This window comes from Heterocephalus glaber, unplaced genomic scaffold (genome assembly GCF_053883595.1).
Source record: "Heterocephalus glaber isolate CG9 unplaced genomic scaffold, H.glaber_assembly_v1.0 deba00001497, whole genome shotgun sequence".
Classification (NCBI taxonomy): Eukaryota; Metazoa; Chordata; class Mammalia; order Rodentia; family Bathyergidae; genus Heterocephalus; species Heterocephalus glaber.
This window is the reverse complement of record NW_028258320.1, coordinates 50,305,973-50,330,644: the sequence shown is the minus strand read 5'-3', so window position 1 is coordinate 50,330,644 and position 24,672 is coordinate 50,305,973. Positions and strand designations below refer to the sequence as shown.

General features: G+C 42.0%; 1 protein-coding gene across 2 annotated transcripts; it reads right to left on the bottom strand.

The window, feature by feature from the left end:
* Window positions 1-9,523: 9,523 nt before the first annotated feature.
* Window positions 9,524-24,342, bottom strand: LOC101720934 (acyl-CoA desaturase 1-like). Of its 2 annotated transcripts, XM_004838666.4 has the most exons (7): window positions 24,205-24,342; window positions 23,448-23,739; window positions 22,697-22,976; window positions 19,229-19,359; window positions 17,537-17,742; window positions 15,928-16,160; window positions 9,524-13,401 (listed from the first exon to the last, which is right to left on the bottom strand). In XM_004838666.4, exons 2-7 carry the CDS (start codon window positions 23,469-23,471, stop codon window positions 13,202-13,204), a joined length of 1,074 nt encoding a protein of 357 aa, XP_004838723.1. In that variant the 5' UTR covers window positions 23,472-23,739; window positions 24,205-24,342; the 3' UTR covers window positions 9,524-13,201. The 2 variants fall into 2 exon arrangements, with proteins under 2 accessions (XP_004838723.1, XP_087041251.1); XM_087185125.1 differs by lacking the exon at window positions 24,205-24,342 and having other exon boundaries at window positions 23,448-23,880.
* Between the last annotated feature and the right edge of the window lie 330 nt (window positions 24,343-24,672).

Genomic DNA, 24,672 nt, shown 5'->3' with positions numbered 1-24,672 from the left:
GGGCGTGAAGGGAGGGCTAGGAATGGGGAAAAAATAAGAACCAAGATGCATTATGTAGAGGTACAATTCCCAATGAGAAATGTAATTGTGTTGTATACCTACAATGTACCAATAAAAGAATTTAATAAAAATAAATAAATAAATTCAATAGAATTTTTTTTAAAAATAGAGGATCTGAGGAACATGATGGAATCCCAACATAGGAAACAAATGGAGCCCATAAAACAGATGCAAACAGATTTCCAGGAGATTAAAAACTCCACTGAAAGTCTGCAGAGCAGAATGAACCAATGTGAGGATAGAATTTCAGATATAGAAGAAAAGATTGCTATTAGTGGCCAGGAAAAGAAAAATTGCTTTAAAATTGTAAGGGAACACGAGAAATCAATCCAGCAGCTGCTAGACAATGCAAAGAAGAGTAACATAAGACTGATTAGAGTCAATGAAGAAAGAGGAGAGAGTGCAGATGACGTAAAAAAAACTGTTCAAAGAAGTGATGACAGAAAACTTCCCAAGCAGGGGGAATGAACTTGACATACAGATAAGTGAGGCATATAGGACTCCAATGAGCCTTGATCAAAAAAAATCTACACCTAGGCATATAATAGTTAGGATTCCAGAAATCCAACAGAAGAACACAATTCTACAAGCAGTGAGAGAAAAGAAACAAATCACATACAAAGGAAAGCCCATCAGAATCACAGCAGACTTCTCAATGAAAACCCTCAAGGCAAGAAGAACTTGGAGTGCTGTATTTCAGGCCCTAAAGGAAAACGGCCTCCAACCCAGATTGATGTACCTGCAAAACTATCTTTCAAAATTGCTGGAGAAATAAGATACTTTCATGATAAAGAGCACTTCAGGAACTTCATGATTACCAAACTAGCACTCCAAAAAATTTTAGACAATATCCTAGGAAAAGACAATGAGGCTCACAACCCCAGGAAGCCCAGCAGAATGAATCCGTTGGGCATGACAAATTAAACGCAAAGAGGGAGAATCCAACAAAAAGAAAAAATCATGACAAGGTTTAAAACTTCTAACTTCATCTCCCTAATGAGTGTATAATTCAATCTTGTTATTGTACTGATTAGTATTTTTCTGATTCTAGAGTTGCACACCTTTCCTTGTGCTGTACTAGCTATTTATCATCTTCTTGTGTCTACTTTTTTTTTTGGTACCGGGGATTGAATTCAGGTCTTTGCGCTTGCGCAGCAGGTGTCTACTTTTTAATTGGGTTGTCTATTAATGAGCTGTAAGAGTTCTTTATATATTCTTGTCATAGGTTATATGCATTGTAAATACGGTCTGTTTAAGGACTACTTTTCATTTTAATGATGTCATTCAAAGTTCTAAATTTTGATGGAATCTTATTTATCAATTTTTTTTCTTTTATACATCATGATTTTGGATCCTAGGTAGTTCTTGCCTACCCTAAATTCATAAACATTTTCTCTTATAATTTCTTCTTAAAGTTTTATACTTTTAGGCTTTCATATTTAGGTTCATAGATCCCTTAAAGTTATTTTCATGTATGGAAATAAAGGGTTGAGGTTAATTTTTTATATACAGATACCAGGTGTTCTAGTGCCATTTGCTGAAAACACTGTCTTTTCCTTGGCTCTTGAATTGAGTTTATATTCTATAAAATGCTAATGTTAAATAATCTTTCAAAACTCATTGGGCCATATAGAATCTATTTCTAGATTCTCTATTTTATTCAAATGATCTATATGTCTTTCCTTACAACAACACTGCCTTGATTACTGTAGCTTTACCAGAAGTCTTAAAATTAGGTATTAAACATCCTCCAACACTGTTTTTGTTTTTGTTTTTAACTTTTCTAGGTCCTTTGTACTCCTACATAACTTTCAAATTTCAATATCCAATTCTTCATTTATAGCAAGTATACATAGACCTGAATTTTTATATATACCTTGTGTTTTCTAATCCTGCTAAATTCAAATACAAGTTCTAGGGGCTCCTAGAGATTTCATAGTATTTTCTCTGTAGACGATCATTTCATCTACATATAAAGATTTTGCTTCTGCTGTGCCAATCCTATCCTAGTTGTGTCATTTTATTGCCAGACTATTTTGATGGGGCCTAGGTTTCAAAGTTTAATGGACAGATAAAGAGTAAGCATATCTGTCCTTGTTCTCCACCTTAAGGAGAAAGCATTGTATCTTCTCCATTCATATAAGGCATTCTCGCTGGAAGTGTGGAGTATATGTCTTTAATCTGTTAAGAAGTTTCTGTTCTACTTCTAGTCTCCTGAGAGCTTTTACCATGAACAGCTGTAGAATTTAGTTCAATACTTTTTCTCCAACTACTGACAGGATCATATGGCTTTTTCCTCCCCTCTGTTAAAGTGATGACTTATGGGGGTGGATCTTCCAATGCTGAACCAACACTGCCATCCCTATAACAAAACCACTTTCTACATCCTGCCAGATCTGACTTCTAAGAGTTTGTTTTGTTAAACAAATTTCTATGTTCATATTTTTTTCTTCTATTATCTTTATCCAGTTCTAGGTTTAGCACAATGTTGATTTCCTAAAATGAGGGGAGAAGTGTTTGGTTTTTTTCTGCTTTAAATGTTTGACATAATTTATCAGTTAAAATGTATTCTAGCCTGTTGTTGTCATATAGGTAGGTTTTCAAGCTAGAAAATATACTTTCTTTAATAGGTGCTATTCAAATTTTATATTTCCTCCAGAGTTAGTTTCATTAATTTGTCTTCCAAGGTACTTCTTAGAAGTTGTCAAATTTATTTCAAAACAGATTTTTGAAATATGCTTTCTATATCCTTTTAAATTCTGTAAAATCTGTAGTAATGTCTCCTAGGTCTTGATATTTTAGTTTTAAAAATGTATAATTGATATTGTGTAATAGGAAGTAAAGGTCTAAAGGAGCAGGGGAAGTGGGAGAGGTAGAGGAAAGGAAAGAAGGGGAAAAAATATGAGAAAAGGCAGAAAATGGAAATAAAATCTTTGCAAATAGGGAAGGGTGGAGGGGGTGAAGGGAGGGAAGGGGAAAGGGAAAAAAATAAAAAATATATACTCATGTAATGGTACAACATCCCAATGATGTATGTAAATGTATTTTATACCTAAAATGTACCAATAAACTTAATGGGGAAAAAAAATCAGAACTCCCAAATTTAAAGACCCAATCCGAAAATGGGCATCTGAAATGAACAGATATTTCTCAAAGAAGTAGAAATAGCAAACAAATGTGAAAAAAATGTTCAACATCACTGGTCATTTGAGAGATGCAAATGAAAACAATGCTGAGATTCCACCTCACTCCAGAAAGAATGGCTGCTATCATGAAATCAACCAATAATAAATGCTGGTGGGGCTGTGAGGAAAAAGGAACTCTTCTCCACCATTGGTGGGAGTGTAGACTCGTGAAACCACTGTGGAAATCAGTGTGGAGATACCTCAAAGAACTAGGATTGGAGTTCCCATTTGCCCCGGCTACTCCCCTGCTGGGTATCTTCCCAAAAGAATTAAAAGAATCATACTACAGTGATATATGTACACCCATATTCATACCAGTACAATTTGTAATAGCTAAAACTTGGAAACAACCCAATTGCCCATCAACTGGAGAATGGATAAAGAAAATGTGTGTTTTTAAATAAAATGGGGTACTGCTCACACATAAAGTATGAGTAATTGGAGTCATTTATAGCTAAATGGATGCACATTGAGGCGATACTCTTAAGTGAAATAAATAGGACACGTGTAAATACTGAATAGTTTCTCTGGTGTGAGAAACTGAAAGTGTAAATAAGGATTAAAATGTATAATAGATAATGTGAAATAGGAAGAAAAGTTCCAAAGGGGAAGTGGAAGTGGGGAAAGGAAAGAAGGAAAAGGAATAAATATGAGAAAAGAAAAATATGGAAACAAAGTCTTTGTACATAGGGAGGGGTGAAGAGGTTGAAGGGAGGGCAAGGAGATTGAGGAAAAAAATAAGAACCAAGATAGATTATGTAAAGGTACAAATTCCCAATTATGAATGTCAGCATATTATATACCAAAAATGTACCAATAAAATTAATTTTTAAAAGAAGAAAATTACTAGGCCAATCTCTGTAATGAACACAGATGCAAAAATCCTCAAATAAGGTAGTAGCAAATAGAATGCAACAAATCATCAAAAAGATCATACATCATGACCAAATAGGTTTCATTGCAGGGATATGAGGATGGTTAAACATATGCAAATCAATAAATACACCACATAAACAGAGGCAAGGAAAAAACTCACCTGATCATTTCAATAGATGCAGAAAACACTTTTGACAAAAACCAACATGCATTATGATTTGTAAAAACTTTGAATAAAATGGCTTCAGAAGGACTTTATCTCAATCTGATAAAAACTATGTATGACAAACCACCAGCCAACATCATATTAAATGGAGAAAAGCTGAAAACTTTTCCTCTAAAATCAGGAACAAAACAAAGATGATTACTATCATGATTCCTGTTCACTATAGTACTGAAAACATTAGGTAGAGCAATCAGGAAGAGAAAGAAATAAAACAGATATAGATATATAGATATATAGATATATCTTTCTTTCATATATATATATGAAAGAAAGAAGTCAATTGTCATTATTTGCAGATGACATGATCCTTTAAATGGCAAACCCAAATATTTCTACCAAAACATTTCTAGAATTAATAAGCAAACTTAGCAGTGTAGCACAATACAAAAATCATCTCACAAAATTCAAGAATGTTCCTGTATATCAATAATGAACTCAACAAAAAAGAAATTAGGAAAATAATTCATAATAGCATAATAATTCATGATAGCATCAAGAAAAATTGAGCACTTAGGAATTAACCTAACCAAGCAAGTGAAAGACCTCTACAACAAAAACTATAGTACTCTGATAGAGGAAATGGAAAAGGACATCAGAAAATGGAAAGATAGCACCTGTACATGGATAGGCAGAACCAACATTGCCAAAATGTCCATACTTCTAAAACTAATATATAAACTTAATGTAATCTCAATCAAAATACCAAAAGTGTTCCTCACAAAACTAGAGGAAACAATCCTAATACTGCTATAAAGCCAGAAGAGACCCAGAACAACAAAAACAATCCTGGGTCGGGCCAGGGATTTAGCTCAGTGGTGCCACACTTGCCTTGCAAGCACAAGGCCCTGAGTTCAATCCCCAGTACCCAAAAAACAAACAAATATAATATAAGAAACTTGGTACTGCATATTAAGAAAAAAAAAGCAATCCTAGAGAGCAAATCAGGAGGCATCACAATTCTGGATTTCAAATGCTACTACAAAGCTATGGTTATAAAATAGCATGGCTCTGGTATAAAAACAAACTTGTGAATCAATGGAACAGAATGAAGGATACAGAAACAACCTCAGACACAGCAGACACCTGATCTCTGACAAAGGGGCCAAACCATATGCTGGAGGAAAGATAGCCTCTTTGGTAAACAGTGCTACAAAAACTGGCTATACACATGCAGAAGACTGAAGCTAGATTCATATCTCTTACTATATACTAAACTAAAATCAAAATGGATCAAAGACCTAAATATTAAAACAGAAACACTTAAGTTCTTAGAAGACAAAATAGGTAAAACTCTGAAGACATAGGCATAGGCAAGGATTTTCTGAACAGAAGCCCAATGCACAAGAGATAACATCAAGAACCAACAAATGGGATTACATCAAATTTTTAAACTTCTGCACAGCAAAGGAAACAACCAACAGAAGAGACAACCTATAAAATCAGAAAAACATTTGCCAGTTCCACCTCAGAGGATTAATATCTAGACTGTATAAAGAACTAAATAAAAAATAAAAAACAAAAGAGCCAATCAAAAACTGGGCAACTAAAATAAATAGACATTTATCAGAAGTAGAAGCACAAATGGCCAATAAATACATAAAAAATGTACAATATCTCTGGCCATTAGAAAAATGTAAATTAAAACTACACTGAAATTCCATTTTACTCCACAAAGAATGGCCATTATCAAGAAATCAAATAATAATGAATGTTAGTGAATCTGTGGGGAAAAAAGGCACTGTTCTACATTGTTGAAGGGAAGGTATACTAGTGCAGCCACTATGGAAATCAATATGGAGATTACTCAAAAAACTAAAAATATTATAAATCCTATTTGACCCAGCTATTGCTCTTCTAGGTATCTTCCCAAAAGTGCTAAAGACATTATATTATAGTGATATATGTATACTCATATTTATAGCAGCACAATTCATAATAGCTAAATCTTACAAGCACTTTATATATCTATTAACAGATCAATGGATAAAGAAAATAAGGCATTTAATATGCAATGTAATACTACTCTCCTATAAGGAAGGATAAATTTGTGTCTTGTGTAGAAAAATAGATGCACCTTAAAACCATAATATTAAGTGAAACAAATTAGATATACGAGCTTAAATATTGTATGGTTTCTCTTATATGACAAGCTCAAAATATAAATAAAAAGCAAAATAAAAGATAGATAAAAGGAAACAGGGAGATAGATCTTTTGCAAATAGGAAGAGGACCCATAGATTGAGGGGGTGGGACAGGAAGGAGATTTAAAAAGAATTAAGATGTGTCATGGACACGTACCAACTACCCATAGTGAATGTAACTATTTCATATTGCAAATATATACTAATAAAAAATCTGAACATACAGGCAAGGTTGGTAGTGCACACTCCTACTTCCAGCACTCTGGACGGCTGTGTCAGGAGGCTTGCAAGTTCAAGCTCAGTCTAATCAATTGAGTGAGACCCTGTGTCAAAATAAAAAAAAAAAGGGCTGGGGATAGAGTTCAGTATGAAGTCATTGAGTTCAATGCCCAGTATCACAAGGGCAAAAACCAAAAAAACAAAACAAAACAAAAATCAGACTCTTACAGTGGCATTCTGAGGCAGGCTAGAGTAATGCAGGGCTGATGCAGTGACCTTTAGTGCAGCGAGAGCAGCAGTGGTGGTGTGAGGTGGCAACAAGGGTCATGCAGCCAAGCAGATGCAATGCTAGCCCATACCAGGGAGGGAGGCAAAGGTAAGGAAATATGGCACTTACAGAGGACCAGGCTTCAATTTGCTTTGGCCTGCATACCTACAGATCTGAAGATTCCAACCACAATAGGCAGGTGAGTGCTACTGCTGCTGTGTGTATACTACCCATTTCTGGAATAGCTCACTGCAGAGGTGATGAGGCTGGCAGGTAGCACTTCTAAGGATCTCGCAGTAAAGTACTGTATATCACTCAATGTCTTTTGCAGCTTGAGATCTATGGTGAGGAAGTGTTGGGTTTGGTTATCAAAACTCCCAAAGCATGGAGTGCTCTTATGTCTCTTATCTCCATAGTGCTCTAAAGCTGCAAATTACTGAGTGGGACAAAAAGAAGAGCAAACAGCTGACAGGGCTGTTTTAACCAATCCTCTCCCTCCTTGTCATTGTACTGTGAGACCAAAGGTAGCAGTGGGGAGATGTGGAATTTTTTTAAAGCTACAAGGGAAAGATAATTACTTTGGACAAAAAAATTTGTGTTTTTAGACTTTTTGCGTGGTGACCGTTGACTGGCAATGTTTCTCTCCTGTGTTTCATGCAAAAATGGATTTGACAAACCATTTGTACAATTTCTTTTTTTAAACAACTATTAACCCTTTTCCAAACCTGCTTTTTTAAGCTACATAATTTAGTTTGTGGAACTGCTTCTCTTAGTCATCTTGGAATACTCTCCACCCTCATTTCCCAGATCCAATCCATTGAATGTGACTGATTTTGCTTCAAAATGCCTCGACTTTGGCTTTCCTTTTCATTCCCACTACCACCAGCTCAGATCTGGAGGTCCCAGGGTGCCACACCTCAGTGTGTGGGACTAATGCCTCAATCTTACCTTCCAGCCCTAGTCTATTTCTTTCTATTCGGCTCTGGCCACCAGCGTAACTTTCTGGAACGAGAGATTTTTCTCTCTTACTTCAACACATCTGATGACTCCTCATCATGTAAGAAGCAATCTGCACGCTCCCTGCCAGCACTCACAGCCTCACTCCACTTCTCCCTCCACTTCCATTGGACACCCCTGCATGCCCGGTGACATCAGCCTGGAACTGCTGAACACGGCCCTTGTACGTGCTTTTCCGCTACCATGACCCAATCTCAGCCTGTTTGGCTGACTCCTGGTGCTCTGCTGGCTACCTGACAGGAGTATGCACTACACAGCTGCAAGAATAAAAGTGTGCCCCGCCTCCGGCCTGTCTGCTTAACCACCCCACCTCGCTGACCTCGGGAACCCGGAGCACACTCCGCGGTTTCCCGAGGGTGACAGCTAGCAGTGCGCGAGTCCAAAGCTCCTGCGTTTCCTCCCGCAGAGGAGGAGGCCTCTACTGAGAACACCCCACCCCCCACCCCCGCCGTCAACGCAAGCTCCCTGGTGTACGCGATTCTGAGCTCAGGGCTGGGGCCCGTCTGCACTCTGGCGCTCCACTGCCAGGTGCGCAAAGACTGGAGACCCGAGTCCCAGCCCAGCTCACCACAGGAAAAAGCTGCGCCCCCCACCCCCCTAACGCCCCGAGCGCTGCAGGGGCGGGGCCTCCACTCGCTGCTGATTGGCTGCGTGGAGTCAGGCGCTGTCGGGTGAATGAACGAGAGTAACCCCGACCGGTCGGGGCCCCTCAGTAACCCTGGGGGAGGGCAGAGGACGCCTAGCCACGTCCGGTGCGCGGGCGCTCGCCAGCCACGCCCCGCCAGGGGCCCTGGCAGAACAAGGGTGAGGCAGGACTAAAGGTCTGCAGGCGATCGCCTTAGCTGCTGCCTCGGGTGCCTCCCCGCCGCAGAGAGCAGGGCTGCCCGCGCCTTGCAGAGAGGCTTCTTGCTGCCGGGCAGCTTTGCTCTTTAGGAGTTTAATGGGGGCTCAGGGAGAGGACGGACGGGAGTGGCGAAGGTCTCTAGGACGGTAGTTTATGAGAGCACCTGAATGGCAATGGTGGCTGTGCTTTAGTGGTGCCGGGGAGGTGGCAGCCTGTCCTCCCTGCCCCTGCTCACACTGTCCTCTTCGTGGATAAGGCAAGACTGGAGATTTTGCCCTGAGACTAGTCTTGCTACTGTACTAGAGGTGCAGCATCTGTCCCTCTCTTTACCCCAGGGAATGAGGGCGCTGTGGAGGGGTGGTTTACTGGGTTTCCTGGTCTCTCCCAGGATCTCTAAGCTGGGTCCCTGTGACTACAGGACACATGGAGAGACCTCGCTTTTCTGGAGGCCAAGGTGCCAAATTGTGGTAACGTGTGTGATTTAAAGGCAGCAAGTTTCCTGCTTCCCAGATCTTAACCTCCAATTACCTTTCAAAGGCACAGGACCATTTACTGGGGTATGAGTCAATCCTGTATCTTTTATATGTTTTACTTTTAAAGGTGCATGACATGGATATGGTGGAGAGCCACAGAGACAGTTCCCAAGACTATAATAGCACAACCAAAAAGCTCCGAAACACAGTAAAATCAGATTCAATTCATTTTTATTATGAACAAGCACATCTCAAGTCAGTAGAAATAGCTTCAGTTGATTAACAGAAATTACAAAATTATTCTTAGGTTACAAATAACTAATATGTCATAAAAAAGGAAAAATGCCACCCAAGGAAGGAAAAGGTATCCTGCATGTTTTTATAGCAACAATACGAATTCTCAAATTTTGTCTGGCTAATTATCCAACACTCAAATGCATTAATCTCTCAAGAGAATGGTTTGGAATAATGATGCCATTCGGCACTTAGGTACATGTTAAGTACATGGTAGACATTGCTATAATAAAAATACATAGTACTTGAGAATTTCCCTGGTGAGGATTTTAAAACTTTATTAAAAGCATTAGTCACACCTGAAACCTGAACTAAGAGGTTGGTCAACATTGCTACCTCATAATAGAAGGAATAGTGAGACACATTATAACAAAGTCATGTGTCCAATGCTGTGGTCTGAATGTATCCCATAAAATTCAAGAGTTAAAAACTATGTCTCCAATGCAGTATTATGGAGAGTTCGGACTATTAAGAAGTGATTAGGTCAAGAGGGCTCTACCATCGTTAATGTAGGACTCACTATTGCTATCTGTACAAAGAAAATATGCAGGATAATAGCTAACCTTGGAGGAAAACTTCCGTTTTAAATGTTACAATCATTGTTTAATCTAAAAATACTACAAATCAAATATGTTCAAACTACTTCCACCCTCCATCAAATCTGAGCACTTAATAAAAACAGCCCTAAGACAAGTTTCCAAAATTAAGCCCATAATTGAATCCTGCAGATTGAAGTACTTGTAATACTCAAGCTAGGCCACTTTTTATATCTGCCATGCTGGAGGCTCAAAGGTATTAAGGGACTCCACAGAGGCAGTGAAGGAAGACTCATATTCAACATGGAATAGAAAAGAGGTAAGGCACTCAAATAAGTTGTCAGCAGTCCACAAGGTAAGGACTGCTAGAAATTCACTCTTGATCAGATCTGAGTTTCTTATTAATGTGTTGCTTGAATTAAGCTTTAGAATCTTGAATATAGTGTTTCTTATTGATCTGACAAGCCTTTATGTTCAGACCAACATATTCCCTGGGGCCTGCAGCTTAAGGTCTGTGCCCAGCTTTTTATAGGAAATGGCGTGAATCAGATCTATGGAATAGGATTCAGTAAGAGAAAATTGAGTTTATTTTTCATGGATTATAAAGCTGGCATCTGATGACCTATAGAATTAAAACTACCTAAAAGGCATTTCCAAGGGGTAGGCACTCAGGATAGCAGATCTTATCTTCAGTGATCTTCCCAGAGATTCTTTACTGAACAGCTCAAAGACAAGGCTGCCCTCATGCAGGCTTGTCCCTAGAACCTCTATTCAATTAACACAGGAAGAAAGGCCCTGCTCCCTGACCAATGGGGCTCAATAGTAGACATGGATTTGGTATCAAACACTGCCAATCCTGATAGAGCAGAGACAGGCTTTTGCATTGATGCCTGAGTTAAAGGGACAAGAGAGGCCTATGATCTTCAAGACACTAATCACTAATGTTCTGTATTTTTCCAGCTTCCTTTTATCTTACTATCATGGATTATGTGGCATGACATGCCACATTTATCTTGGGATTATGGCCTCTTTTTAATGTGAGGCACTTGGGAATTTGCCTCTGCTTCTTGTGCTTCCTAAGGGACTAGGTTTTCTCCTTCATCCTCCTCATTGCACTGTCATCTGGAAGCACTGATTTGGCCGAATAGCTTTTCTAAACACAAAAGGGACACTGAACATGCTCTCTGCTCTGACCCAGACAGAGAAACTAACAATAAACCTTGCCTTTTTTCTGTGGCTGGTTCATTGGCACAATGTGCATTTGGCTTAGCCATAACTCATGAAAGACAGTCTCTTTGAGCTCAGGATTTCTCTAGAAGATTTGCCAAATTTCTCAAGATATCAGTGTGCCAGTAACCCCAGGTGTGGAGGTATAGAAGATCTGGAGACTACACAAAAGGATAGTCAGGACATTGCTAACGGGACTTGGCAGTTTGGAGACAATTAGCATTTTGACTGTAGGCAAGGGAGCTGCCTGGATATCAAGTCCTCGCTGCCTTGGATACAAACAGGAAGCTGCCTACCCAGAGCAAAAAGAAAATATCAGGGAATAATGAGAACAAGGAGAGATGGGATAGAGCCAGGAATCAAGAATCAGGTTGGTTAAAGATTCCTACCCCATCCCTCAGGCAGTCCTGCATGTAGGCTGGATGTGACAAAGCAAAAAATGAGGGAAAAGTAGGGAGGAGTCTAGTTTCTACTCAATCCAAGGAGAAATTGTATTGAAAGGATCTAATGTCTAACTCATTTCACTAGAAGACCCAATAGCTTACTCAGTAACTTCTGAATCCCACTAGAAATATGTTCTCAGAGCCCTTATTTTGGAAAGTTCCTTGGGATTGGCTATAGATGCTACCCCTCAACTTGTCCATCACCTGCTCAACATTGGGAGAAATAGTTACCCCAGATGAGGAATTCCTCCTCTCCTTCATGTTTCTTTAACATTTATTTTTCAGAGGAAGCAATATAAATAGTTTCATGTTCCAATGAAGATTATATATGTATGTATATTTAACTTCCAAGTTCACCTCCTAAAATTCTTCCATGGTTAGATGTACAAAAATGCCACAGTCATCCTATTACTATAAGTGAAGTGACAAATATCCTGTGGATGGCACAGAAAAAAAGATGACAGAATTGGATAAGCAACTCACAGAGTCCTCAAAACTCCATGAGCTCCTGTACACACCAATTCTGGACAAAGCTCACCTAAAGACTTCTTATTCTCTGAAATAAGAAATCACCTTTTTATTAAAAAGAAAACATCCTTCCCCAGCAAAAACTACTTTTCCTATTTATTAAATTCTTCTCCTTTGTTGTCAGTGTCCTATATGAAGACACTGAGATATGTTATTGTATCCTAGGATCACCAGGCTCAATAGCCATTCTCTACTCAGAGTCAGAAGAGAAAGGAAGAAAGATGTGAGGAGGACCTCCATGTCTTTCTGAACAAGAAACCTGGACTGATTACAGTAAGAGATTACCCATGCTCAGTTTCCCAGCTCAACTCCCAACTTTACTTATTATCCTGCATAATAACAATCTTGCATGATGATTTACCAACTTTGCAAATTCTTTCTCAAAGTTATTTTCTGTTTCATCTTGCAATGGATGGCCTGATGACAGTAAATAGGAACTTTGCATCAGACTTCGTGGAATAACTTGAAGCTCAGGAGGGATCAAGGAAAAAGAGTTATCTAGAGCAAGGGGCTTTACTTTTATACTCTAGAAAGGCTGCCAGGCTTTGGAAGGTGGATACCAATTTATGGCTGACCAATTGCTTGCATGGGAGGCAGTGAGGGTAGAAAGAAAGGAAGGTAATAGAGACTAAGCAACAAAAAGGAAACTGGGAACGGAAGAGAGAGAAGAAAAGTCTACCAGCTAAGTAGCATAAAGTAGAGTTATTACCTTTCAATGCTTGTGCATTTTACAAGAATACTGTGCTGGAATGAGTTAAGGTCATCACCTATACCACCTAGGAAGCATTACTCAGTAGTTAATTAACACAACGTTAAACAAGTACCCAGCTGACTTTTGGAAGAAGAACCTGGATGATTCAAAACTCAACCACTCTTGTAGCTTCCATCTCCAGTTCTTTTAATCTTGGCCAAGACAGCAGCCTTGGATACTCTCTTCCGATCATAAGCCAGACCAAGGGCAGCCATGCAATCAATGAAGAATGTGGTTAAATTGATGTGCCAGCGGTACTCACTGGCAGAGTAGTCATAGGGGAAGGAGTGGTGGTAGTTGTGGAAGCCCTCACCTGGAACAAAAACAAAAAGAGAAATGATAGAACTGTATAGATGCAGTCTTCCTCATCTCTGCATACCTCTTACCTGGCAGGGTACCTCAAACCTCATAGAAACCTGGTGTTGCTGAGTGAGTAGATAAACCCCCACTCTTCTACTCTGAAGCAAATACTGTAGATGCCTCAAGAGGCATTTTTAGCAATGAGTTGATTCCTTGTTACCAGGTTGTCTAGAAGCCTTTGTGACAGAAAGTAACTCCAGAGGATAAGAAGAATAGAGAGAAGTTGTAGTGCTGGGAATAAATCTTATGCTGGAAAATGCCAGAGTGTCAGCAAGTAATAGCCTGAGACTCCACAGGCTCTGTATTTGCCTGTGTTGGAGTGGGGTGGGAAGAGCAGAGTGTGGAAGAAAGACTATGGCTTCCTTACAAAGAAATGTAAGCAGCAGACCTTTCCCTACTGTATGGATGCTCCCTTTTTAAGTCAGAGGTTCCAAGAGAATGGATGGCAGCAGGCAAAAGTCAGAGAAAAGGAGGCCCAGAGATGGGCAGAATCTCCACAGGCAATGCCAGTTCACAGCAAGCTACTGTGGCTTATGATTCTCTAAGCTTTGACCCTGAGGCCAGAGAGGTCCTAATGAAATAGAACTGCTCTGAGTATAGAGATTCCCTCTAACTTCAGACATTCTGAGAACTGCTGGGAGACTTTCATTTTGCTGGAGAGGAAATAAAGAAATTCTAGATGAAGCTAATTTCCATAATGGGCAAATATTTGCCAAGTCTTGGCAAGACTCTTCGTTCTGAATCTATTCCAATACAGAAGTCACTGACCCTTATCAGATCAGGGTAAAGAATAGGCAGTAAGATAGGTTATTGGACACATGAACAAAGAAACTCTCAGATAGGCTAGAAATGAAATGAATGAGAAGTGAGAGAAAGTCCTGCCAAAGAAATGACCAACCAGGGGTTCTCAAGGTATAAAGCCCTCTAGACACTGGGTTGTCCATGGTGAGAAATGAGAAGGGAGTGGGGTAGAAGTTGGTGCATGGATAATGCCAAGGCTGAGGTGATGACAGAAAATTGCTAGCTTCCAGGCAGGGTTTTACAGTGAGGCTCTGAGGGAGTGTTCAGTTCACCAGGCCTATATGTGTGGGTGTTAAAATTTAAAGACACAGGGAGAGGAGGGACACAAATAGGAATCGGGACAGAGTCAGCCCAAGGAAGGCTAGAGCAATATCAGCTGTATCTGAGACAAGTAAGCTTGTAGCTGTGGTAGATAATTCAAGGAACAAAGGGATTAGAATGGCAGGAAACAGAGCTGGAGGAGAGCAAAGGACGAGGTGAGAGGGAAGAAAGAGTATATTTGGAGAAGTGAATGACAGTAGGGACAAAGTAGGAGGCTGGCAGCTCACTACAATTCTTTTTCCAATACAGGACACATATATCTCAATCTAGATTATTCCAATTCTATGAAAATCTCAGATTTGTATAATGTGGGTAATTTATTTCACATTATGAACATGCACGATGTACAAGACGCCTGAAGGGAGGAGAGAAATATATGGAATATGAAAGAAATAGGAAAAATGCTTTAAAAAATGGTAATAAACATGACCCAGGTTAATGAGTATTAAGCAATGATGTGAACAAATCTGTGAACAGTACAATTGGCTAAGTGGTACTGGATGAATAACATTTCTGATTGATGGTGACAAGAGGTCCCTGGGTCTGTATAAGAAAGCTAACTTGAGGCCTTAGTCAGTCTATATTCATCTGGAAGGAGGAAAAAGTGGACACAGATGGTAGAACCCTGATTTCTTTGATCTGGCAATTGGAACTGAAATTATAGAGAGAATAAAATTTAAGAATAGTCAATATCAGATCAGTAAGCAGAATATTATATGGCATGATGCTGGTCATGATCGTGCATGCCTACAATCCCCGCACTCTGGTAATCTGGGTCAGAAAGATCACAATTTCACACCTACCCTGGACAACTTAGCAAGACCCTACCTCAAAATTTATTTTAAAAGAAAAGAAAATTTTAAAGGCTGCAGATGTAGCTCAGAGTGAATATTCTGAGTTGAACTGCCAGTACTATATCGAAAAAAAAAGTATGGCATGTCCAACTTTTAAAAACTAATTTATAATTCTTCTACATTTTACACAGCACATTTAAATATAAAGCAGTAGGCTCACCAGCTATGCAGATCACCCTACTTTTTAATTTATGCATTCCTTGCTTCATGTAGACTACAGCCCTGTCAGAGGTAACTAGAAAAAGGAAAACTCAAAAGGACACAATATAGGTAAGCATTAAGAGATGTTGTTTACAACTTAAATTTTTCACCCTTTCCATTTTACATAAGAGTTGATACCTACCTCTCTTAAGGGCTTCCCAATATACTGCACCCTAGTTATACCTTGAAAAACTGAGCTACAAATTGGTCATAAAAACTGGTTGTTCTGGTTGCATGGCGTCTACCCAAAGACCCTAATCAGCAGACATGTGATTTGATCTCGTTATGAACAGCTGACTTACCCACAGCTCCTAGTGAAACCAGAATGTTCTCCCGAGAGTTAATGTTCTTGTCATATGGGCGATATCCATAGAGGTGGGCAGCACTGTTCACCAGCCAGGTGGCATTGAGCACTAGGGAGTATCTCAGGAAGGTGGCAACATACAAGCTGTGTTGAAAAGTTTCACCCCAAAAATACCAGGGGACCAGTGTGGGCAGGATGAAGCACAGCAACAGAAGACCGGGTATATAATACCTACATTGAGAAAGCACACACTGAGTTTGGAGAAAGGCCTCTTACGCTTACCTTATTTTCCATTCTCACTGGCCAGGACTATATTTTTCCTCCTACACTATGAATGCAGGGGACAGAAACTAGCATCAAATCTTTTGAGCATAATGTTATTATCTCACTCTGCACATGAGACAATGTGGACACATTAAATTACTTAAGGATTTCCCCACTAGGAAACAGTGCAGCAAGGATTTGGACATCTGTTTCCTGACTTGAAATCCAACGTTCCTTTTCATGATACTGTAAGGTCAGGACAGTTAAAGAGCCAAAGGTCAAATCACAAATTCATCAGCAGAATTCCGCACCCAGGCTGCTGTGTGTATCTGTCCCTCGGCTCCTTTAACTTGCCTATCTTGGCCATTGGCAGAGGGGCTGTTAAGTGCTGTGCCTGCATTTCCTGCTACTAGCCCCTAATCCTTTGCTTTGCTTTCCCCTCAGGAGGTACAATGAGTGTTCTCAATCACCTGCAGGTCTTAGACCAGGCCACTGACATTCCAAGGCCTGCATGCCTTCAGCAGTCATCCCTTCTGCTTTTATGTTCTTCACATTCCTTGTGTCCAACTCCTTTCCATTCCTGTTTCCACTGCTTCCCCAACCTGGGCCCTTCCTAACTTCTTTCAGTGACACTGCCTCTCATCTCTAGTTCCTTAGTTTCTTCCCTGTCCTGCAGCTCACCTGTGGCTGTGCACATTGCTCCATTCAGTGGCTACCTTTAGCCAAATGAATCATATGGTAGTCTGTGACCAGGACTCTCCATGACACCTTCAGTCACTCTAGAAGTCCTTTTTCCTGTAGCCCCTATACTTCAATAGAAGGGCTATGTTTCGGAAACCTGTTTCAGGCTTTACCTCACCTTTTTCTTTCTGTTTGCAGTATCCTGGCTCACTAAAATTATAAAAATCAATCACTGTGTAGATTGTTTATAATCCTTCCCTAGATTTCCCCACCAAGCAAGCTCCCTCCTCCTTATACCTGTCAGCTACAGAAAATATTCTACCTTGTATCATGACTATTTGGGCACTTGGCTTATCCTTCCCCTTCCCAAGAGGTTTCATAATTCTTGAAGGTAAGACTTAGCTGCATTCATCTTAGGGTCTCTGATTGTTCGTCAATAAACATTTGTTTGCAATGAATTCATTTCACTAAAATAACTCATAGAGTTTTAGTTTATTACTATGGATCTGTGAAATAATAAAATTGGAATTTTAAATGATGATTTGAACATGCAAACTCATAAACCTTCTGCTTTTATTTTATAAATTGTAAGAGAAAAGACTGGGTCTGTGAACTCCAGATGTTCAGAACTACATCCTTATCTCCATTCTGCCATCACTCACCTCCTCTGGAACATCACCAGTTTCTCAGCTTTTAGATCAGACATGTCAAGCAACTTGCCCTTCTCTTTGACTGCTGGGTGTTTTCGCACAAGCAGCCAACCCACGTGAGAGAAGAAAAAGCCGCGTCGGGAATTGTGAGGGTCAGCATGTGTCTCTGAGAACTTGTGGTGGGCACGATGGTCTCGGGCCCATTCATACACATCATTCTGGAGGACAGAGAAAAGGAACACAGGCCTGAAGAGAGATGACCTTCTGGGTAAATTCAGTGCCCAAATGTCTGCACGGGCTCAGGGCTCTCAGCCCAAGCCTCACCAAGTCCCCAAGAGTCTGGGTGCAAAGGAGACATGGAAGAATCACATTCTTTCACATACTTGCCCCAGGGGCCAGGGATTTAGCTCAGTGGTTCTGCCACCTGCTTCAAAAGCAGAAGGTCCAGAGTTCAATCCCTGGTACCAAAAAAAAAAAAAAATACTTGCCCCAAAACTTATGTGGAAAAGACCTTTGTAAACACAGAGCATAGAAACAGTACTAGTGTGTCCTAAAGGCGATGTTTGGGGAGAATGGAGGTAAATCCCAGCATTGTGATAATTTCTGCAATTCTTCAAGCAAGGAATATAGGAGAAGGTCCTGAAGGGACCTTTGGGCATAGAGCATGAGTCAAGCGTATCAGGTCCTAGGGCACTGCTTTGTGGCTAAAGCTATGGGGAGCTCTATAATGATACCTCCCCAAATGACAGGTCACTCAACCCAGTAACAAGGCCTCAGGAAACTCATGATCATGACCATGTTTCCAGAAGACTTCTGGGCTTTTCTGGAACTCTTTTCATCCCTTCAAAAATGTATCTGTGTCTCTACTCCTTTCCTTTGACTCACAAGGATACCATCAAGAATCTCAAGGTTTAACTTGCTAGAGCAGAGATGATTATACAAAGGACGTAAGCACCTCAGACATTGTAAAGACAAGGAAATTGTTTCCTATTCTCCTCTTGCTCAAGCTAAGCCCCACAGCACAAGCTATCCTGTGCCCCTTTCTAGAGTCTGAGAGTCACCTTCCCAGTTCTCTTCATTCTGTCTCTTATAAACGTGTTATCTGATCCAACCTCGGTACCTGAGTTAATAAACATGGCAACTCCAGACAGTGTCACAAAGTTTTCTACCCAACACCTCAATGACCCAGTTTCCTCATCTAGGTCAAATGTTTAGCACAGTGGCCAGGACATAGTCAACACTATGGAAATATTTGCTTTTATTATCTGACATCAGCGGCCATGAGTCCGTAACGTATCATCTTCTATCCTGTTGCCATAGGGCCTAAGGGGGTCACCATAAAGTATGAGTTTAGTGCCACTGACTGCCCAGGAAACCAGGGTCAATGGCTGGCTTAGCACCATGATCCCTCATGATGAAAAATCACAATAGTCATACTGTGTGATAACATAGGGACCTTGGGATAAAAAAATGACTCCATATCAGAAGACCTTGTCCCATTTACCTATATTCTATCCTAGTAAATCTAAATCACTCCATGCTTGGTGGACCTCAACACTTATCCTATACTTATGTGACCACAGGAGAATGGAAAGGCCAGTAGCCTTACTGCTAGGGCTCTTCTCTGGACACTGGTCCCATCCATTTCTCCCTAGATCATCAGTAGGGTAAAGACAGGAAAGCCAAGCAGTGACAGCTTCTTACCTGGAACGCCATCGTGTTGGCAATGATCAGGAAGATCTTCAAGGGCAGCCGTGCTTTATAAGTTCGGTGGCTCCACAGGCGATGAGCTCCTGCTGTGATGCCCAGTCCACTCACTACATAGTACATGCATGCTGCCAGGACAAGACAGTGAGGGGTCACAAACATGCAAGTTCAATCAAGGAATACACTCCTGATGTCAGTTTGTGTCTTTAGTCTCTGTGTGAGGGTTTACTTTCCCTGGATACTAACAATGAGTTCATTTCTGAGGCCTCATAACTGTTACCACTTGAACCAAGGAGTCAGGCAGGCAGGAGAGCGAATAGGGCTCTCACCACTGTGCCACTTACTGCCCTAGTCTGTAGGGGCTTTATCTTTTTTGGGGGGGGGTACCAGTGATCGAACTCAGGACCTTGCGCTTTCGAGGCAGGCACCAGAACCACTGAGCTAAATCCCTGGCCCTAAAAGGGCTTTATCCCATATCCTATCTCCTTTGACCTTCAGCTGACCTTCTCTAAAATGTTCAGTGCCACGAGTTACTCCTAGAGACCTTAGGACCCATGAGCACAGATGCTCTGAAAATAGCAGTCAGCAATTTTGGCACTGACCAATTAGAGGAGCCCTAAATTGTAGACACTCCTGGGGCACAGAGCTGTGGCTATTTTCCAGCTGGCAAAAAAAAAAAAAAGTTTCAGTATTGCATCAGGGACTGTAGCTAGATTAGAGAACATAAGCCCTGCACACAGTGGCTCGAACTTCAGCAATAATTTAAGTATATTCTCATATTCACTGCACAACTTCATTGGACCATGTGCTAGTCATACCACACCCTGCAGCTGAGAAAATGTATTCTGAGAAAGATTAAGCATTTATCCAAACTCACGTGGCTAGTAAAACTGCAGCCCTGAGCCACGCCTGTAATCCCAGCACTCAGGAGGCTGAGGCAGAAGGATCCTTGTGAGTTTGAGGCCAGCCTGGGCTACATAATGAGTTAAGGCCAATCTGAACTACAGTGAGACCCTGTCTGAAAAAACAAAAAAAAAAACCTGCAGCCTAGTTTCAGTCACCAAGTTCTTCTTTCAGCTTTGCCATCCACCTCACATGACCTTTGCCCAGGTCCCAGGTCTCTCCACTGCAACATCTCTGTCACCCCAGACTCTGACCATCAATGCTAATTCTAAATAATTCTGGGAGACAGTGAAAACTGGCAGAACACTGAAACATTGTCCTGTCTGTCTCACCATCCTCATATGATCTTTAGTGGAGAAAGGGGTGCTGAGTATATACCTATATACCTTTCTTCTTCTGATCAGCAGCTCTGGGAAGCAAGAACTGAGGCCTTATTAGGAACTGTTAATAATGTGTCATCCCTAGCAGGCAGCTGGAAACTATGGATCCTCAGATCTTAGTTATGTCTAGAGACACCACATATTTTAACAAACTATCTTGTGTTATTCTACAGCCAAAGATAACACTTTACTAAACAGTATCTTCTCCTTTTCTTCCCTCTTGCACTCTGTCCCGTTTCTCCTACAGAATCCCCAGAAGAGCCACAGGGGCAGCATCTGTCCATGGAAGGTTCTGGCACAAACCCTCTGAGCTGGGATTGAGGTCTCAGGTGATCTGTAGCCTTTAGCCATGTGGTGACTGAGACCTTCTTCCCTGATACAGTGTCTACACCTCTAACTGTAAAAAGGCCAGTGGAGCCAGAACTCTGAAATGGCCAGGAAGAAGGAACAGGCTTTAGGCAAAGCAAAAACACTCAGCTGAGGCCCAAGGAAAAATCCAAGTTTGTTTCACACCACCAATTACTGTGGCCTGTTGCCCCTTGAAACACATGTCCACAGGTAGAGAATAATTTGGAAAAAAATATAGGCACTCTGGCATTCTATTAACATCTGAGTCTGTCAAATAGGATGCTGCAGCCAGTTACACCCATTCTTTCTCTTCCACAGAAGGATTGTTAATATCCACATCACTGGTTAGGCAACACCTCATCACTTTGCCTTAAGAAGCACACTGGAAGTGTTTTGCCCTTTGGCTGTCATTGTCGCCACAGATACTTCTTCAACTCCTCTAAGAGTCTTCAAGGCTCTTACAAACCACAAAATGAGACAGAAGCCTCTTAAAATAGGAAGAATGGTGAGACTGGGATGACTGACAACTCACCTATGGAACTAACCAACCTAATTTTGACAAAGTACAGTTGTCCTCAATCATTAGCAGGAAAAACAGTGTTTCTGAGAAAGAGGATCTTTCAGTTGCATTTCCCTGCAGCTCCTGGAGAATTTCCAGGACAAAACTTGAGGGACCAGATCTTATAATCTTTGAGAGCTATGAAATTTAGGGGGAACAGTTGTTAATTCCTGGCCAACTAGCCCTTTTACATCACTCCCTTCCAACACAGGTACCAGAAAGTATCCCACACCTGAGACTTTTCCAGAAAACCTCTGGTTGTCTTCTACAGAGGGAGTCATGGCTCACCAGCTCTGAGAAAGCAGAAATAACACACCTAGTTCCATGCTGTTCCCTGCTTCACAAAGCACTGAGCAGGCACATAAAAAGCACATATGTAGAGATTCAGATTCAGGACACAGGCTCGCTCTTGGCACACATCCACAGATCCCTGAAAGTGTTTAGCTAAGGACAGATAAGTGAACAGTGGCAACTATCTCCTTCACTAAGGCAGCCTGAAGGCTGGAGCTGCATAGGACTCCTTTCTCTGGCCTGGCTGTCCCTGTCATGGAGGGATGGATAGGGATGGTTGACATGCCAGGGCCCAGGAGAGAAGGGCTGGAGAAGGCTGGGTGGAGAATTGAACATGCAACACTTCTTCAATCAGATTCTAAAAACATTTGGTTGACTGGCATATGGTATACCCTGGAGTCATACCTGGAGCAAAAGAGCAACATGTCTATGCAATTAGGTAATACAGGAGCTGTCTTTATCTCCCTCCATGTCAAACCAGCCTGACATATTTTTGTGGGTGAGCCCCTTTGTGTTACTTTCTCTTCAATGATCTACAGTCCTAAGCAGTTTTCCCTTACTCTGTACCATGACTGGGCTCAACACATAGCTCATGAAACCCCTGGTTTAGTATCAGGAGCCCATGTCTCCCACAGAGGGGTCTTGATTCTTTCGTGGCACGCAGGCTTGAGACAGGGAGCCAAGCTAATGATTCAAACAGTAAAGCTCATTCAGGGGAAGCTGCCTCTCTGGCCCTGTTCTTCCTCTCACAGCCCCTGCACATGGGCTCAGGAGCCACTCTCCAACACCCCTGTTAAGAAACTAACAGAAATGACACTCCTGCATCCCAACCGCACTGGGCTCCATTCCCAGTATAGTCAGCCTCCTAGGGGGGTAGATGGCTGGGATATATTGACAGAGAGGGGCCACTGCTGTGTGTAAGACCCCATCTCTTAACAGTATGAGCATCCAGGGGTACTAGCCAGAGTCAGGGAACCTGCTTACCCCACAGCCAGGTATAGAACTTGCAGGTGGGAACTAGTGTTATCCCATACAGGGCTCCCACGTGCAGCAGAGCCATCAGAATGATGTTTCTCCAGACATACTCCAGCTTGGGCACAGGACCCTCCTCATCCTCATAGTTGGGGTCGCGAATGTCATCTTTCATTTCAGGACGAATGTCTTCTGAGTAGAGAGACGTTTTGTCCACCTTCTCGCCTCCATTCTGCAGGTCGTCAGAGGGAGGCGCTGTGATGGTGGTGGTGGTCGTGTAGGAGCTGGAGATCTGGAAGGAGAGGAAGGAGGAGGGACACAGAGCCTTTGCTCAGAACTGTAGCTGGGGGAAAGGGCACCCAGGTCATGTGAGGGTGAAGTGTACCCCAAAGTGAAACTGAGGGAAGTTTCCCCAAAACTGTGCAGATTGGGAGTGCAACACAGAGTGAAGGGGCAGAAGGGAAAGTGAAAACACCGGCACCCCAGCAACACATAAAAGAAACCTCGCGTGTATACATATAGGTGCTGGCACGACTGCATTTTTCTTTACATTTAAGAACATCTAAGGAACAAAACTTGAGAAATCAAATATCCTGTTAATAATCTAGTACTAAATGAAAGCAGAGCAGCCAACTGAAAACAGAGCAACTCGAGAAACAGGACCAAATCCTCCCAGAGCTCTGAACTCTCTCTCCCCAGCAGTCAAGTAGAAGCCAATCAGTGCTCGCTAACGCTGGACGCAGGCCGTTCCCAGGAAACTCACCTCCTGCAGCATGTGAGCAGGCATCTGGGCTATCAGAGGCGGAGATTCAATTCCCTGGGCTGAGACCACTGAGCGGATTCAGGCTACAGGCGCCGAGGGTGGACAGACTTCGTTTCTAGAGCTCTCTTGTGCGCGAAGGTCCCGTGCGCCGCGGTTCTGAACACTTCTTGCGCCTTCCACACACGAAGAAAGTCCGGAACCGAAACTGCCGTCCGTGGATGTCCCACGGCTAGGTTTTTAAGGCTACCGCTGGCAGTGACGTGATTGTAACCTGTATTTTCTTAGGTCCGTTCTATTAAGAACGAGGGACAAAAATCTCAGACTGGCGGAGGCAGTCGAGCGTGGAAACGAGTGCGGGAAAGAGGTGATCTAACGCTTTTTAATACACAACTCGTGGGCTGGAATACTGTAGTCGCCTACACCGCGCTCCCCCACCCCTAGCCCCGAGGGAAATGCTAATTAGGCTTCCTCAATTCTGCGTCGCCATTGGTCAGCGGGAATTTGGTGCCACTTCTTTCTGCTGCTGCCATTGGCCCGGCACAATCTGCTGTTTCCACTGCCGACCGGTCCTCACTCCCCCTCCTCTCTTTTTCTGCCTTTGACCTCTCACTAACCAGCCACTGAGCCTAGGGCATGTTGCAGGGGACAGTCTGGAGCGCACCCTGGGAGAGAGGACCCGGTCCAGCAGAGAAGTTTAGGTCCCAGCTTGGGCCCCTGACACACAGAAAAGATGCACAAGAAACAATGAAAAACTCACCATAGCACCAAGTACAGTTCCATTCTTTCTTCCCATTCCTCTAATCCTGTAGGAGGGGAAGTTTGACTTGCACTACCAATAGCAGAGAAGAAAGGGCTGGTGCATCCGTGCTCCCTCTGTAATGACCTCGGGCATTGGCCCTGGACTGACAGTAATTTAGGCCCACCCACTTGCTCCAGGATGCCAATCCTAGCCCACTGGGAGCTCAGTTCGAATTACACTTGGCAAGGAGCTGTAGACCTGCACAGGCACACCATGCTCAGTCACTAGACTAGCTCTTCAGAGAACTACCAGCTCTAGGCAACCAGTGGACAATCCTACCCCCTGCCCACCGCTCCAGGACGTTTTAGAGATTCTTCTGATCATGAGGTTGGAATTTTAGAGTCTTCTCTGCAAGGAAAGAGCAGAAAGCACAGACTGGTGTTTTCACCTAGCTGAATGTCACAAGACTAGTATTTGGAATAAGGG

Excerpts from the sequence above, each read along its gene's own strand:
- LOC101720934 (XM_004838666.4), bottom strand. The coding sequence starts at position 23,471 with ATGCCTGCTCACATGCTGCAGGAG. Across the intron at positions 17,743-19,228 it reads CCAACACGATGGCGTTCCAG|AATGATGTGTATGAATGGGC; the intron begins GTAAGAAGCTGT and ends TCTGTCCTCCAG. Across the intron at positions 13,402-15,927 it reads GGTTTCACTAGGAGCTGTGG|GTGAGGGCTTCCACAACTAC; the intron begins GTAAGTCAGCTG and ends TTTTTGTTCCAG.